Source organism: Zootoca vivipara, chromosome 12 (assembly GCF_965207765.1).
Source record: "Zootoca vivipara chromosome 12, rZooViv2.hap1.1, whole genome shotgun sequence".
NCBI lineage: Eukaryota > Metazoa > Chordata > Lepidosauria > Squamata > Lacertidae > Zootoca > Zootoca vivipara.
Genome location: NC_142595.1, coordinates 26240509 through 26255585, shown reverse-complemented (window position 1 = coordinate 26255585; position 15077 = coordinate 26240509). Strand labels below are relative to the sequence as shown.

The following is a 15077-nucleotide window of genomic DNA, read 5'->3' as shown; positions in this document are numbered from 1 at the left end:
ACCCGGCAGCCACCGAGGCTCATTTGCGCCAGGATCTTCTAGCGTCAAATAACTAATGCTTATTAAGGATGCAAAAGCTAGGGCCGAAAAGGTCATCTCCACATCTAGCCATAATGCAACATTTGAAGACAGCCACGTATGCCGGTGGTAAAGGGCAGGAGAGAAGGATGACAAGAGTTGAGGGTACCTCGTTCGTGTGTGTAGACACACATGTATTAGCAAGAACTGCAAAGTGCAAGTCAGGACCTGAGAGCAAGAGGCCTTCAAACTACATACCTACGATAAGCTGGTGGCAGATTTCGCAAGGGCTGTGCTTCTTGAAGATGTGTTCTTGGAAGCTGTGCGTCTTAATGGGCTTGAGGGGGGCCAGAGCCCTGGGGGTCGCTCTGGGAGAGTGTTCTGCCTCCGTGAGGGCCGGCGGTGGAGACGGGGGCGGCAGAGAATCTGGGGGGCTGAGGAGCACGTCGGAGGGGAGCTTGAACTCGCTGTTGGAGCGCAGGAAGAAGTTCTCGACGCTCTTGCTCCGCAGGATGGTTTTGAGAGAGAGGGAGCGCTTGAAACGCTGCAGCTAAAAGGCAGATGGGAGAGAGGGTGGGAAAAAAATAAGAAAAGCTATGCTTTGCAGAGAGGGGGACTTTACACACAAGTAGAAAGTTTGCCGAACTTTCTCTGGGCCGTTACTGGACCTCCCAAGCCTTGAGAGCAAACAACCGCGTTGGAAACAACTATAAGAAGTGCTCAAAATGTGTAATATATTTGTCCTTTAGATTTATTTAGAAGCCACTTCTAACCTGCTTAATACTCAAAAAGCTCTCCAAGCAGTATGTACCAATGCAAGACAAAAGCACCACGGAAACAGATACAAACACAAAAACAGTATAGTATTATAAAAACAAACTTTCAGTAATAACAGGGGAGTCTCTCATCTTGCAGGTCAGGGAAAGCACATGCGAAAAAGGTTCTGAAGCCAGCAGTTGTATGAGGCTTCATATATGGCAGAGGGAAGGGAATTCAAGTGGGAAAGGGCAAAACACCTAATAAAAACAAAAACAACCCAATAGTCCCCCCCCAAACCCCACATTTTAAAAGGGCATGGGATGTAAATCAGATCAACCAAAGGCCTGGTTAAAAAGGAACATTTTTGCCTGGTGCCTAAAGGTGTAAAATGAAGGCGCCAGGCGAACTTCTCTGGGGAGAACATTCCACAGACGGGGAGACACTGCAGAGAAGGCCCCGTTCTCGTGTTGCCACCCTCTAAACCTCTCAAAGAGGCGGCACACAAAGGAGGGCCCCGGAAGATGATCTCAGGATCCAGGTAGGTTCATATGGAAAGAGGCAGTCCTAGCTTTGTAGTCCTTATGATATGCCTAACAAAAATTGCCAGCAAACGCCCATCGTATTTCCCCAAACTGAGGCTCAGAGGCAACTGTTCAGTGCGGCCCAGTGGGTTTATAGCTGGGCTGACATTTGAACTGTGGATGCCTTGACTTATATTGGAAGAAAGGCACCAACTTGAATAAAATATTGTGGGCGGCTCAGGTAAGCCCCGCCCCATAAGCTGGTAAAATGTACTCCTAGCCACAGCAACCACATGTGCTTCCACTGATATTGCCAAATCCAGGAGGACCCACAAGCTGCAAGTGTGGTTTCTCAGAAGAACTGCAATCCCTTCCAGAACAGACTCCAGACCACCAGGCTTCCCCACCCACAGCACCAGGGCCGTCTTACCCATAGGCACTAGGGTAGCAGGGCACCCGGGTGCCAGGCTCTCAGGGATGCCAGGCCGAGAGTCCGGGGCCTGAGAGTTGAGTCCGAGGAAGAGCCCGTCTGTTGGTTGGAGCGCTGCGGTGGACTATTCTTCTGCGGGCAGCTCTGCGCCGCGCGTTTGGGGGCGACTGAGCCAGTAAGACGCTGAGGCGGCTGGCCGGCTCCGCCTGCCTGCGCGCCTGGGATTGGGTAACCTGGGGGGGTGGGGCGGACAGATCGTTGCACCCTGGCACCATATATGCTTAAGACAACCCTGCATAGCACCTCTGCCTTGCCTGAGCTCATTTCAGCCTTTCGCTCTCATCCAACCCCAAACACCTGTTTAAGAGCTCTACGTCAGGCATCCCCAAACTGCGGCCCTCCAGATGTATTGGCCTACAACTCCCATGGTCCCTAGCTAACAGGACCAGTGGTCGGGGAAGATGGGAATTGTAGTCCAAAACATCTGGAGGGCCGAAGTTTGGGGATGCCTGCTCTACAGCCTCAGTGTGGGGACCAGGCAGAAGCAATAGATTAGAGCTACATCAATACATGTGGCAGTTTAACTCTGTTCAAACTAGATGAGAACCGGGAGACATGTGTCCTGGATTTTTTTAAAAAAATATCCAGTTATAAAGGTCTCCGAATTAGATTGCAGGGGGGAGGAAGAGGCAGGGGGAGTCAAAGGCACGGAAGGAGGGGGATACTTAACCCTGCAGGCCATCTCTCTCCTAAAAGCCACCCTTCTCCCTACGCCGCTTTTCTTCCTGCAGGGAAGACTCTACCATGGAAAGGCAAAGGCTCTTAACTTGCTGCAAGGAGGATTTTGTATGCTTTTCCCGCCTGCCTCGGCATGGCAATAATAAAGCAAGGAAGACACAGACAAGAGACAGCAATTAAGCACACTCGGGGCAGTTTATGGGCCTGGAGGAACAGGCCAGCTCATCGCAGCAACAGCCCGTTGCTTATTGCTATGGGCAGGAGTTCCGACACAGATGCTGCAATGTCTAGGCTCTGGCGCACTCCATGCCCTTTGCTTTTTCTCATCTATTCCCAACCAGTAATGGCAGATCAGCCAGCAAGCTGACTCAGCTAAGTCTGTTACACAACAGCTGGCTAGTGGCTGTGTTGGAGTCCAGGGCCGGCAAAAAGGCAACAGAGGATATCTTGGTTATATTGCCACCTCATGTTGAGCAAAGGGCATGCCCAATCCGGAAGCCCAGTGCTCGTTTTTCAGTGCGTAGGTATTAATAGTGCTGAACCCAGAATCAAAGCTATTAGCTACAACCCACACTTCTGTGGTTTGGGAAAGGGCCATTGCTCAGGGTAGAGAAGGTAGAACAGGGGTCAGCAAACTTTTTCAACAGGGGGTCGGTCCACTGTCCCTCAGACTTTTTGGGGGGCTGGACTATATTTTGAAAAAAAATATGAACGAATTCATATGCCCCACAAATAACCCAGAGATGCATTTTAAATAAAAGAACACATTCTACTCATGCAATAACATGCTGATTCCCGGACCATCCGCAGGCCGGATTGAGAAGGTGATTGGGCCGCATCCGGCCCCCAGGCCTTAGTTTGGGAACACCTGAGGTAGAGCATCTTGTTTTGCATGCAGGAGGGTCCCAGGTTCAATCCCTAGCATCTCTAAAAAAGACTGGAGCTGCCGACCAGCGCAGACAACACTGAGGTTGATGTGAGGTCTGACTCAGTATATTCCTATGTACCTGCTTAGCACTTTTAAGCAGTTTAGTCTTCACTGTTGTTATGTATGTTGTTCCTTTTGTGGCAACTGTTACGCTCATTTTAAGCCATTTATTTTGTGCTTTTATCCAGTGTTTTCATCTTGTGAACCGCTCTGAGATCTTCAGCTGAAGGGCAGTATATGAATGTAATAAATAATAATAATAATAATAATAATAATAATAATAATAATAATAATTTTACAGACTGGGGAAGGAGCCCAAGACGGAAGAGTGTGCCCTGGCGGTGCAAGAAACCCATGGCAGAGGCATTAGCTGTCAAGTCTCCCGTTTTTCACGGGAAACCCCGTATTTAAACCCGTTTCCCGCTGTTATCCTGAATTGAAAAAAATCCCGTAAATCCCCCGATTTAGAAAGCAGCTCCTACCGGCCAGAGAGGCTCCTTTTGCGCATGTCTGGACATGTGCAGAACCGATATCGGATGCCGCTCCGCCCATGTCTGGGCACCAGAAATCGGGCAGCGCCGGCACTGGAAGTCACTTCTACGCATGTCTGGACATACGTAGAAGTGACTTCTGGTGCCGCGCCGCTGCTGATCCCTTATTTTTCAATCCGGGAGTTGACGGCTATGGGCAGAGGTGGGATTTGAACCCAGACCCAAGTCCTGATTTCTCCCCAGTGATCCAAGCGGCTGCTGGTGCTGCTGATTTATTGCTGATCTCATGGCATATGCCTTGCATCTAAAAGGAACGGGGCGGAGTGGGGGGAGGGAGGAATAAAACAGCGTGGCAATAGTTGTGCCAGGAAGGAAAAATTAGCTGATTAGCTGCCGACAACACAGGAAAAGAAGCATTAAGGAAGGTTGGCAATTAGATGGCAATTTAGCAGGGGTATTTTTAGGGTCAGGAACCAGCTGAGTGTACAGAGCTGAGAAAGGGAAAGCAAGTTTCGAGAGGGGGGGAAGGGAGGCTGCCCCAGCTGCAAGGTGCTTCCTTATGCCCTAGATGCCAAAACAGAAGAGGCGGAGCTCCCCAGCACCTGCTGCCTGAACGGCTCGGGGCCATTCCGAGGTCTGGCAGATGGGGGACAGCTGCATGCAGCCCAGAAAGCGGTTTGCAGCGCAAGGCTGGAGTGCAAAGGCAGGTCAGAATCTTGCAGGGAACTTTGGCTGAATGTTGTTGCTGCTACTGCTGCCGCCACCAGCAGCCAAACTAAATACTTTCCTGCTGTAGGCACAAAACCTAGGGACTCCTGCTCCGTTTGGAATGTTGGGAAAGGAGTTGCGTCGATGGGGAGGGAGCAGAATTACCTTCACATTTCATGCTATCCTAAGGGGTGCAAGGGTGAGAAGAAAAAAGGCACACACACCCCAAGCAGGTTTGCCTGCAGCCTCCTGGAATGATGTAGCCCCAGGCAATTGCCTGCACTGCTTAATGGGTTAGGCTGGCCCTGGAGACAGACCCAGCATGTAGGGGGGGGAGAGAGAGAGCACAGAGTGCCGCTGCGTTTATGTAGCTTAGCTGCTTCAGGCACCTTTTCCAGCTACTGTTCCAGAGGGAAAAGAATCCATTTGCCACATAAACTGGTCACCATCCAAGCACACATAACACCTTCTCCAGTTTTACTCCTTTAAAAACAAGGCAAGCCCCTGAAACTGTTTATATAGCAATGGAAAATGTGCAAAGCACTTAAAAGACCTGCGTGAGAAGGAACCCCCCCCCCGACTGCCACCCTGTGAAAACAGGGTGTCACTATTCTCAGGGCTGCGTTGCACTAGAGAAATATGAAACACTGGCTTAGATTCAGTTACCTGTGTAAGTTCTATATTTGTTTGATTCTTTTAAAGGGTTATTCTGTATCATTCTGCGGTGCTCACTCTGCTTTTGCTAGTGACAAGGAGCTAGTGACAATGAGACCTGCCCCTAATGCAGCCACTTCTCTGGCTTTGGAGATTTCAACTGGTATTGCCAATGCACTTTAAAGTGCATTTTCACAATCATAAGGGCTATTTAATTAATAATAAAGTTGGATTTTGCACCCGGTACTGAATTCTGAACCTATTCTGATCTCCCATGGAAGTGAAACATACACGGGATTGATTTTTATTCCCATTTTACAAATGGGCCACTGAGGCTGAAAAATCGTTATGGATTGCCCGTAGCTATATGCTACGGGTGGTCTGAAGAGTCACAGCAAGCCTGCAGGGTCTCTTAACTTCTGATTTTTACCAGAATCCTGCAAAACACACAGACATCCAAACAAGAAGACCAGGAGACGGTGCCTTGCTTCAGTATGCAACTGAACAATAACATCACTTATTACATGTGGGCAGGATGAACCAAGTGGCAGCTAAACCACAACTGATTCTTTGGAACAATCTGAAGCGCCTTTTGCAGATTTAGGACTTGAACCCAGGAGGGTTTGGTGTGACTTGGTCTCCTGTCGAAAAATGGTAATGATGACAGTGCCCTTAAGCATGTGCAGAGTGTAACTTCCGAACCACTGGAGAGTTTGAGAAATCACATCCCAGGAAATCACAGCCCCATGCCTGAGCCAGCAGGATGGGCGTGCAACAGATCCCTTTTAAACCATATTTGTTTAAAAAGCAAAGTTTGACTGGGAAGGTCAAGCCCCAAAAAGGGATTGCACACAACCAACACAGGTTTTAAAGCCTGCATGCAACTCTGGTTCTGGGATGTCTTTGAGAAGGAGGTACTCCGCACCTGCTCAGAGGCACTCTATTTTTACTGCTGCTTTGCGTGGCTTTCAAAGCAGGCCGCGGGACTGAGCCCTGGCTCTCGAAGCCCAGTATGTGAAAACAGGAGAGCAATGAAAGTACAGGGAAGCATAAAGCACTGGGGAAGGAGTGGCAGGGGGTCAAGGTGAGAGAGAAGGGGAGAGAGTGCCTGCTCACCATACTGAGGCTGCCTTTCTGCTGCATCAGCAGGGGACCCAGCTGGCTCTGCAGTCTGAGCTTAAAAGCTTTCAGCTCCACTTACGGCTGATGAGCCGGGCCCATTGGAGCGAGAGCGAGAGAGCTAGAGGAAAAAGAGACACCACCGCCATGCTCCCAAGCCAGGCACTGCTAATGGAAGCCGCAACACCTCACATGGTCCCAGGGAGCAGCAGCTCCTGCTGGCTGAGCAACGAGGGCGTTTGCAAAAGGCAGCTGGGAGCTGGTGGCTGGGCCTGAAATGCACCTTGGTGCTTGCCCCGTGAGCACATAGGCTGCAAGGAGCCCAGCCTGCCAAGGGGTCAGACTCTGCGACACGGCTATTTGTACTTTTTAACCTTTGCCATGTGCCAAGTGCTGCATAGAACAGGGGCATAGCAGGGGCTTCTGGGGCAATGGCACTGGGTGCATTTTTCCAGGGAGGACGACACTGCACATTTGGCTCCTCATGCCGCCTTACGAGCCCCAAGCTGCTTTGCGAAGCTGGGATGATCCATGGGGCATGTCGTCTAGCCAGGATCCCCCCTGCATGGGCTTGCTTGACTTAGGTGAGGGAAGGGTCACTCTGGCATCAGCAAGGGCTGGGCTGGCGCAATGGGCTCCATTCAACCTCTGTGCCCCACTTCGGGCACAGCAGATCATGCTACACCACTGGCACAAAGCACAGAGAAGTGGAATTGTTCCTTGCTGAAGGCAGAAAAGGAGAAGGTTGAGAGAGGGGACAGGGTTGGTGTCAGGCAACTTGTGGCCCATGGTCTAATTCAGGCATCCCCAAACTTCGGCCCTCCAGATGCTTTGGATTACAATTCCCATCATCCCTGACCACTGGTCCTGTTAGCTAGGGTTCATGGGAGTTGTAGGCCAAAACATCTGGAGGGCCGCAGCTTGGGGGTGCCTGGTCTAATTGCATGTAGCCTTCCAGAAGCTATGGGATCTCTCTTGCTCTCCAGATCACCACTTAAGAGTTGCTGCAGGTGGCACTGTGGGTTAAACCACAGAGCTTAGGGCTTGCCAATCAGAAGGTCGGCGGTTCGAATCCCCGCGACGGGTTGAGCTCCCATTGCTCGGTCCCAGCTCCTGCCAACCTAGCAGTTCGAAAGCACGCCAAAAAAGTGCAAGTAGAGTGGGAAGGTAAATGGCGTTTCCATGTGCTGCTCTGGTTCACCAGAAGCGGTTTTGTCATGCTGGCCACAGGACCTGGAAGCTGTACGCCGGCTCCTTCGGCCAATAACACGAGATGAGCGCCACAACCCCAGAGTCGGTCACGACTGGACCTAATAGTCAGGGGTCCCTTTACCTTTACGAACTCCACCCACTTTGGTTCTAGCTCCACCCACTTTTGGTCTGCTCCGCCCATGGGCATAGCCAGTATTTGAGGGGGGCAGAACTTCAGTTTGCTATGTATGTTTATTGATGGGGGCAGCTGCCCTTCCTTGCCCTACCTTGGCTACGCCCATGGCTCTGCCCACTCTCAGCTGATCTCCCCTAAGGTGACAGTAGAAAAATTCCCCGCTCCTGATGTAGGGAGCCTTGGGCCACAGCAAAGATGCAGGCAAGGGAGCTCTGCCACATCTCCCTGTCCAACTCTACCTTTAAGAATGCTGCTCCTTTGCTCATGCAATTAACTTATGGAACTCCCTGCTGCAAGATATATAGGCAGCCAGGTCTATCCATGGCTATTCGCCACAACAGAAGGGGCGGGGGAGGAACAGGACATTCCTGGATGAAATCAGAAGCTGGGAAGGCTTCTATAAATCCACGAACGTCCCAGAACATATGATGGGTCTGTTTTTTGCAGGGAGCCATGCTCATTAAACGTATTGCGTGGATGTGTGACCACAGGGTGGGGAAAAGTGAAGAAGCTTCAACGTAAAGGACTGGGAACTTGAATAAGCCGTGAAAAGGTTACCTCTTGAATCTCTTTCCAAGGCAGCGCCCTGGAATGCACAGATAGCGATGGAGGGAGCGGCAGTGTCAGGCACGTCCACAGCCTTTTTCTCCCCACTGGGAAGACCCACCCCACAGATTTAATACACACGACTTCCCCCAAAGGACCCTGGGAACAAAACTGTGAAGGATGCTGGGAAGACTAACTCTGTGACAGGGAAACTGCAGTTTGCAGAATTCTCTCTCTGTGTGTGGTGGGGAGTAACGTACTTTAAATGTGCTTTTGGGGGGTGTTTCAAATGTATGTTGCGGATCTGTCCATGTGAAATAAGAGTGCCAGCCCCCACACATATAAAACTAAGGCTAATGTTTCTGGCATTGGTGCCTTTCATTTATAAAACAAAGCACCAGCTGGAGACATGCTCAGACTTTGTGGAAAAGCTGAAAAGAGGCCCAGCTTCAAAGCCTGGATTCAATCCCATGTGTTCTGTTCCGAAGAAAAGAGCTCTGCAAAGGATACACCACTCTGCTCCCACTCTTCAGAAACACCACACGCCCTCTCCCCGCGCAGGGAAGGCAGATCAAGGTTGCGTCTGTACAACCCATTTTTTCCAGCATACATCCTGATTTGCTTGCAGGGAAGTTCTTTGACGTCTGCCGTTTATTGAGCACTCGTTTTGATTCCCACCTGCTCCAAGCAGGAGGCTATACAATGCATTCAGCAAATGCTATTCCCACAAATTTTGTGGGTGTTTCCCCATCACTTTCCTTACTGCACAAGGCCCAACTGTGCAACCTGAATTTTCCAGGATGCAGTTACACCCTCCAAAACGGCAACAGTCTGTGTCACTGCAGAGCAGGCATGTCAAACCTGCGGCCCTCCAGATGTTTTTGGACTACAATTCCCATCTTCCCCAACCACTGGTCCTGCTAGCTAGGGATCATGGGAGTTGTAGGCCAAAACATCTGGAGGGCCGCAGGTTTGACATGCCTGCTGTAGAGCTATAGCGCCACTCCTTTGCTGTCAAGGACCTGAAAATTTGAGAACTTGCTCAGAGTCAAATGACCCGGGCAGTTCCTTAGAAGCTTTCAGTTCCAGTTCTTGCAGAGGGTGTTAAGAGGCTTTTCTGAATAAAACACTTTCTTTAAAAACTATTCCCCATTCTTGGTACCTGTTATTGGACACAAACATTACAGTCTGGAAGCGGCTGCTAAGTCCGTCAGCTGTTTAGACAGGAGGAACTGTAGCCTCTTGGGCAGAAGCAAGAGAAAAGTTTGGCTGTGTACACACCATACCTTTAAAGTACTTCCCCGCCCCCAATAAGCCTGGAAACTGTAGTTTGCCTCTCACAGAGCTCCAATTCCCAGCATCCTTGACAAACTACACTTCACATGATTCTCTGGGGTGTGCTTGCGTGCTTTAAAAGCACACAGCCTTTCAGGTTTTCCTCCAGACGTATGGTTGCCAGAGAAAAGCTATGAGTACGTGAAAAAGCACAGGTGGAATTTGAGTAAGGGAACAAGACTGGAAGCCACAATGAGGACTAGAAACTCCCCCCCCCCAAGAAAGCACTAGACCCTAGGATCTGGCAGAAGAGACTGCATGCTACACAGCACTGCAGCCTATTTTTGAGGAGTAATATAGGCATACTGGCCTCCCCCACACCACCCCAAATTTACTTCTATTGAGGGTGGGGGCAGTCCTGCCTTTCACCCAGCGCCCGCATTATGCATGTCTAAGCTCAGGACAAGAAAACAGCTTCCATGCTCCTGCTTCCTAAACAGGAGGCGCTGCCATTTCTCCCTTACTCACCCTCTGCAACGATCCTAGGATCCTGCCAAGACACAGCGAAAAATCCTAATATTTCTTGACATATGGCTCCAGCCCCTACGAGCTATTTTTAACCCAGCTGCTGTGAAAACAACTTGGCATATAAAAGTCTCATGGGAGATTCAGCTCCCACCCTTTCAAAATAATAAAAAAAAACCTCCTCCCCCATATTTATGAAACCATATACAATGTTTAACTTCCTGCTGTGCTCACCTCCCCACCGTCACCCGGTTATGTCTCCCACACAGAGCTCAAACATAGACTCACATCTTTGGGGATGTTTTCAACTACTCTTCCCTTCTCCTCTGACATCCACAGTTGCCAAACCCTGCTGCTCCCCCCACCCCCACCCCGTCCCCGCCATTGCCGACCAAAGTGTTCAGGATGCGCATGCCCATGTGGGGTTGATCTTTTCCATGCTCCTCTGCCAGCCTTCTGCCTCAATGTTCTGCCTCTTTCCCCTGCCAATTCAACAAGGACTCGGCTAAAACATCCCCCCCCCATTTCTTCACACATCTCATCCTTAAAGATGGCTTGTTGTCCGCACTGGGGTATCACGTGGAACCAAAGTTGGTCCTGTTTTGATTAATTTAGCATCATCCACTGCAAAGAACTGCAATCTCGCACATTTCTCCCTCTGAATTTGAATGTCCCTGGTCTGGGGATAATCCGGTAAGTTGTGTGTGCGTGTGTGGGAGCGGGGGACGACAACTCCAAACCGCTGCACACTTTGGAAAGTTAAGACACTTTGCATCAGTATCCCCCCCCCCCTTATGGGTGGCTCAATCCTTTAATTTATGCTAGCTTTCAATATCTCAAGTGCTGTTACGTGGAGGGTGGAGCAACCTTGCTTTCTCTTGCTCTGGAGGCTAGGACATGAACCAATGGCTTCGAGTTACAAGAAAGCAGATTCCAAGTAAATATCAGGAGCTAAGAGCTGCTTGACAGCGAACAGTCTCCCTAAAGGGGTGGAGAGAGGGAGGGAGGGCCCCTGAGTGCATCTTGCCTGAGAGTCCCTCCAGTCTGTCCCCCTCCCCATCTGTATCCTTTCATAACTGTAGACCTTCTCTAGGCCAAGGGCAGAATTCTTTCTGTCCACTGTATGCAAAACTGTAGCTCCATATTCAAACTCCTCCCCACTGTCTGAGAAAGCCCTTTTGACAGATGGCAAGATTGACGTATATGGCTATGCAAAATTCCAAACCTCTGAATTCCCAAACCAGTTCCTCAAAGAAAATATGGGTGGGGGAGGATCTTGAGGAGGAGAACAGCTAACAAAGAGTTTCCTTACCCACTCTGCTCAAAATTGCAGCCTATTGAGCTTGCTTTTCATTAATACAAACCACCACCTAGGGTTTTGTTATGTGTATTTGCATGCAACATCTGATTTGCCCCCTCACTTTTCCCACCCTAGGTTCATATTCAGTCCTATTTGCTTTCTCCGTTTTTGTTCAGAATGTAAAACTTGCTTAAGATTGCCGAGAATAGCTTTCCTTTACTAAAACGGCAAGTTTCTCGACCTCATGACTGAAAACATTTTTGGAAAGGTTCCAGTGTTTCGGGACAGTGGCTATCTATTCTTACCTACCTTGTGTGCCATGCCTGTTACTGACCCATAGCCTCCCCTGCTCTCATCTTCTATGGGCCCCCAAACTCCAAACCGCAAGCCTTTCTAGATCACTGCATTTGCAGCATAACAAGTCTGGCAGGAGAGTGTCCAGATGTCTCTTCAAGGCACAGCTCTCTTCGTGGGTGTGGTGCTGGTGCTGGGGAATCTTTGTTGCTGTTTAGTCATTTAGTCATGTCCGACTCTTCATGACCCCATGGACCAGAGCACGCCAGGCACTCCTGTCTTCCACTGCCTCCCGCAGTTTGGTCAGATTCACGTTGGTAGCTTCAAGAATCATCTCGTCTTCTGTTGTCCCCCTTCTCCTTGTGCCCTCAATCTTTCCCAACATCAGGGGCTTTTCAAGGGAGTCTTCTATTCTCATGAGGTGGCCAAAGTATTGGAGCCTCAGCTTCAGGATCTTCCAGTGAGCACTCAGGGCTGATTTCCTTCAGAATGGATAGGTATGATCTTCTAGCAGTCCATGGGACTCTCAAGAGTCTCCTCCAGCACCATAATTCAAAAGCATCAATTCTTCGGCGATCAGCCCTCTTCATGGTCCAGCTCTCCCTTCCATACATCACTACTGGGAAAACCGTAGCTTTAACTATACGGACTTTTGTTGGCAAGGTGCTCTGGTCCATGGGGTCACGAAGAGTCGGACACGACTAAACGACCAAACAACAACAACATAGTTTCTACACTAGAAATCTGCAACTAACGGGCCCAGCTTTCTAATGTTTTCCGTTTGACAACCAACTCACTGTACAAAAGCAAGCTTAGCATCTAACCAAACAATTAAACAAAAAAACATGGAGCAGGTGCAATTTTAGATGGCAGATAACCACCCAGTGTCCCTATGCCACAGCTCCTGCGTTTGTGGCAATGGCCAAATGGTTATTGTTTCTCACTTCACGTCTAGATCCTCCCTGTAGCTGCAAGTGTCCAGGTTAAATTCCTTCCCATTCTCTTGAAGGGCACTGACTCCTACGAGGAGGAGCCCTTTTGCTTGCAAATGGGAGCAAACAGATTGCATAGAAAGTGGCTACTTTTGCACTGTGCCGGCAACAGCGAAAAACGTGGCTGGATTTTGTTAACTCCTAAAGTAATTGACCGTGATCCGGATCCAGCTGGTGATTTCTGATTTCACGTGTCTAAAAGGCCTGCTGTGATCAATTGGGTAGTTCGCTTTGCGGAAGAAATTGCTTACAGCTGCTCAGACTTGGACATTACTGTCAGTGTCAGTCCCGGCAGTAACTAGGACTGGGGCTGCTCCTTCAGCTGTCTGGTAGGTGGCATTCAACGTCAGGCGCAGTTTGGGGACTGAATCAGCCTTGGTCGCCAGGATGCCAACAAAGTTGAATCCCAAGGCATTAGGGATCCAAGGTACGACTGTATTAACTTAACAATTACTATAATGATGTACTATATCTTTTTTCTATCACTTTTTAAAAAACAGCCACATTTTATGTGCTGTATTTAAATTTTTAAAAATAAAAAAGGATTGCCGTATGGAAGCACAGCTAAATCTGGCCCTGTTCCTAGATGCCTAAGCGGCAGTCAGGAGTGCTTCCCCCCATTTCTGTCTTATATCCAGGTTGCGCTGTATTTCTTTTCTTTGAGAACCTGACCCGGTCATTTATATCCTGGCCACCTCCAGGCTAGATTACTGCATTATGTTGTTTGTAGGGCTGCCCTTGAAGACAGCATGGAAACTTCCATTGGTTCAATGTGCAACTCCCAAGGTTCTGAACAGAGCTAATCAACCAGATTCAGATCATATGACACTGATCTTATACGCCAGCTAGTCTGGTTGCCTGTTTGCTCCCAGGTGCTGTTTTTGACCTTTAAAGCCCTCCATGCAGGCTTTGACAAAACCACTGCCAGGGTAATTATGGTGAGAGGCCCTCCCTGCTCTGAAAAGACAGGGAGGAAGCTGAGCCACTAGCTCTGCAAGGGAAAGCATGCTCAGTTCCTCTTATCTGTGCTGAATCGATGGGAGCTAGCGGGAAAAGGGAGAGGGAATAGAAGGTGGAGCCAGATTCTCCTTTTGGGGTCTGAAACGCTCACAGCAGCTAAGGAAAAGTTAGAGCAGAAAGCGCTCTTTCTAACTGTGAGAGATGAAATACCAATAAAGTCCAAAGAAATACAAATACAGTACGAGGAAAAGGAATAAGCAGAACCTGGGAATAAGTACGAGGAAAAGGAATAAGCAGAAACTGCGCTTTCCCTTTGGCCCTCCCATTTTTAATTTCCAACTACCCTTGTCCAACGCATGGAAGAAATGCAATGCAACGCTGACGAGGAGGGAGTGAAAGCGGGCACAACTTAGACGAGCAAAGGTGGGACGTTTATAGCACCCATGCCTGCCCCACCAGTCTCTTCCCGGTTCACTAACCTACTGAGTGATCAGGACCTTCGACCTCTCCAGCATCACTCAGCTGCCCACACCATGGCTGAACAGAGGTTTGAGCACAGCTCTCTCAGACTCAGCTCCAAGCCAAATGTTCTATTTACACTTGCTCTTAAGGGATCTAAACAACAAGAGCCTTCGTTTTTTTCATCTTCTGTTTCTCCCTACCCCATGTTTTTTGTTAAATTTGCAAACACACACACAAACGGATTTAAATTTCCCAATGCTGGTTCTAACCCTCTTTCAGACCCTGCTATCAGATCTAAAATCAGGGATGGGGAACTTGTAGTCTAACAACATTTGGAGGGCCACAACTTCCATCAGCCTTCAGGACCATCAGTCATATCGGCTAGGGCAGAAGAGAGCTGGAGTCTGGCAACATCTATAGCAGGCATTCCCAAACTGCGGCCCTCCAGATGTTTTGGCCTACAACTCCCATGATCCCTAGCTAAGAAGACCAGTGGTCAGGGATGATGAGAATCGTAGTCCAAAACATCTGGAGGGCCAAAGTTTGGGGATGCCTGGGTTAAAGAAAGGAGAGCTAAAAAAAAAAGACCTCAGGGTACCAGATTGACCGATGTATTCGACTCTGCACACAGGAGTTTCATATGTTCATGATAGGGGAGAGTACCTCTGAGCATGAACAGAGTTTATTTCTTCCGTCACCAAGCAGCCAAACCACTCTGGGAATTATTCTGGGTGCAAGCTTTTAGAGTCTAGGAAGTGATTCTGCTACAATCCTTAGCTCCAGCACCTCTCCTTTCAGAGAAATCTAAGGCCAATTCCATGTGAAGTTTAAAGCCTTTTATTTATAAATTTACTTCCAACCTTGAAGAGGGGCAGGGGAAGCACAGTTCAGCCGAAACGTCTCACTGTGTCTGTTCTGTCAGATTCTTTGCGTTGCTTAAGGGGCTGCGGTGAAGGCCACAGAAAGATAT

The 15077-nt window shown here is 49.2% G+C and overlaps 1 protein-coding gene across 5 annotated transcripts in view; it reads right to left on the bottom strand.

Annotated features, from left to right (window-relative positions):
• The window catches only part of STAC2 (SH3 and cysteine rich domain 2), a 38991-nt gene that overhangs the window by 16382 nt on the left and 7532 nt on the right, over window positions 1–15077 (bottom strand). For 4 of the 5 annotated variants that reach the window (XM_035136095.3, XM_088654979.1, XM_060281510.2 and 1 more), the window contains exon 2: window positions 277–568. In XM_035136095.3, coding sequence (XP_034991986.2) covers window positions 277–568 — 292 coding nt within the window. Of the gene's footprint in view, window positions 1–276; window positions 569–10387; window positions 10469–15077 lie in introns of those variants that run through there. The other variant, XM_088654981.1, reaches the window with a different exon arrangement.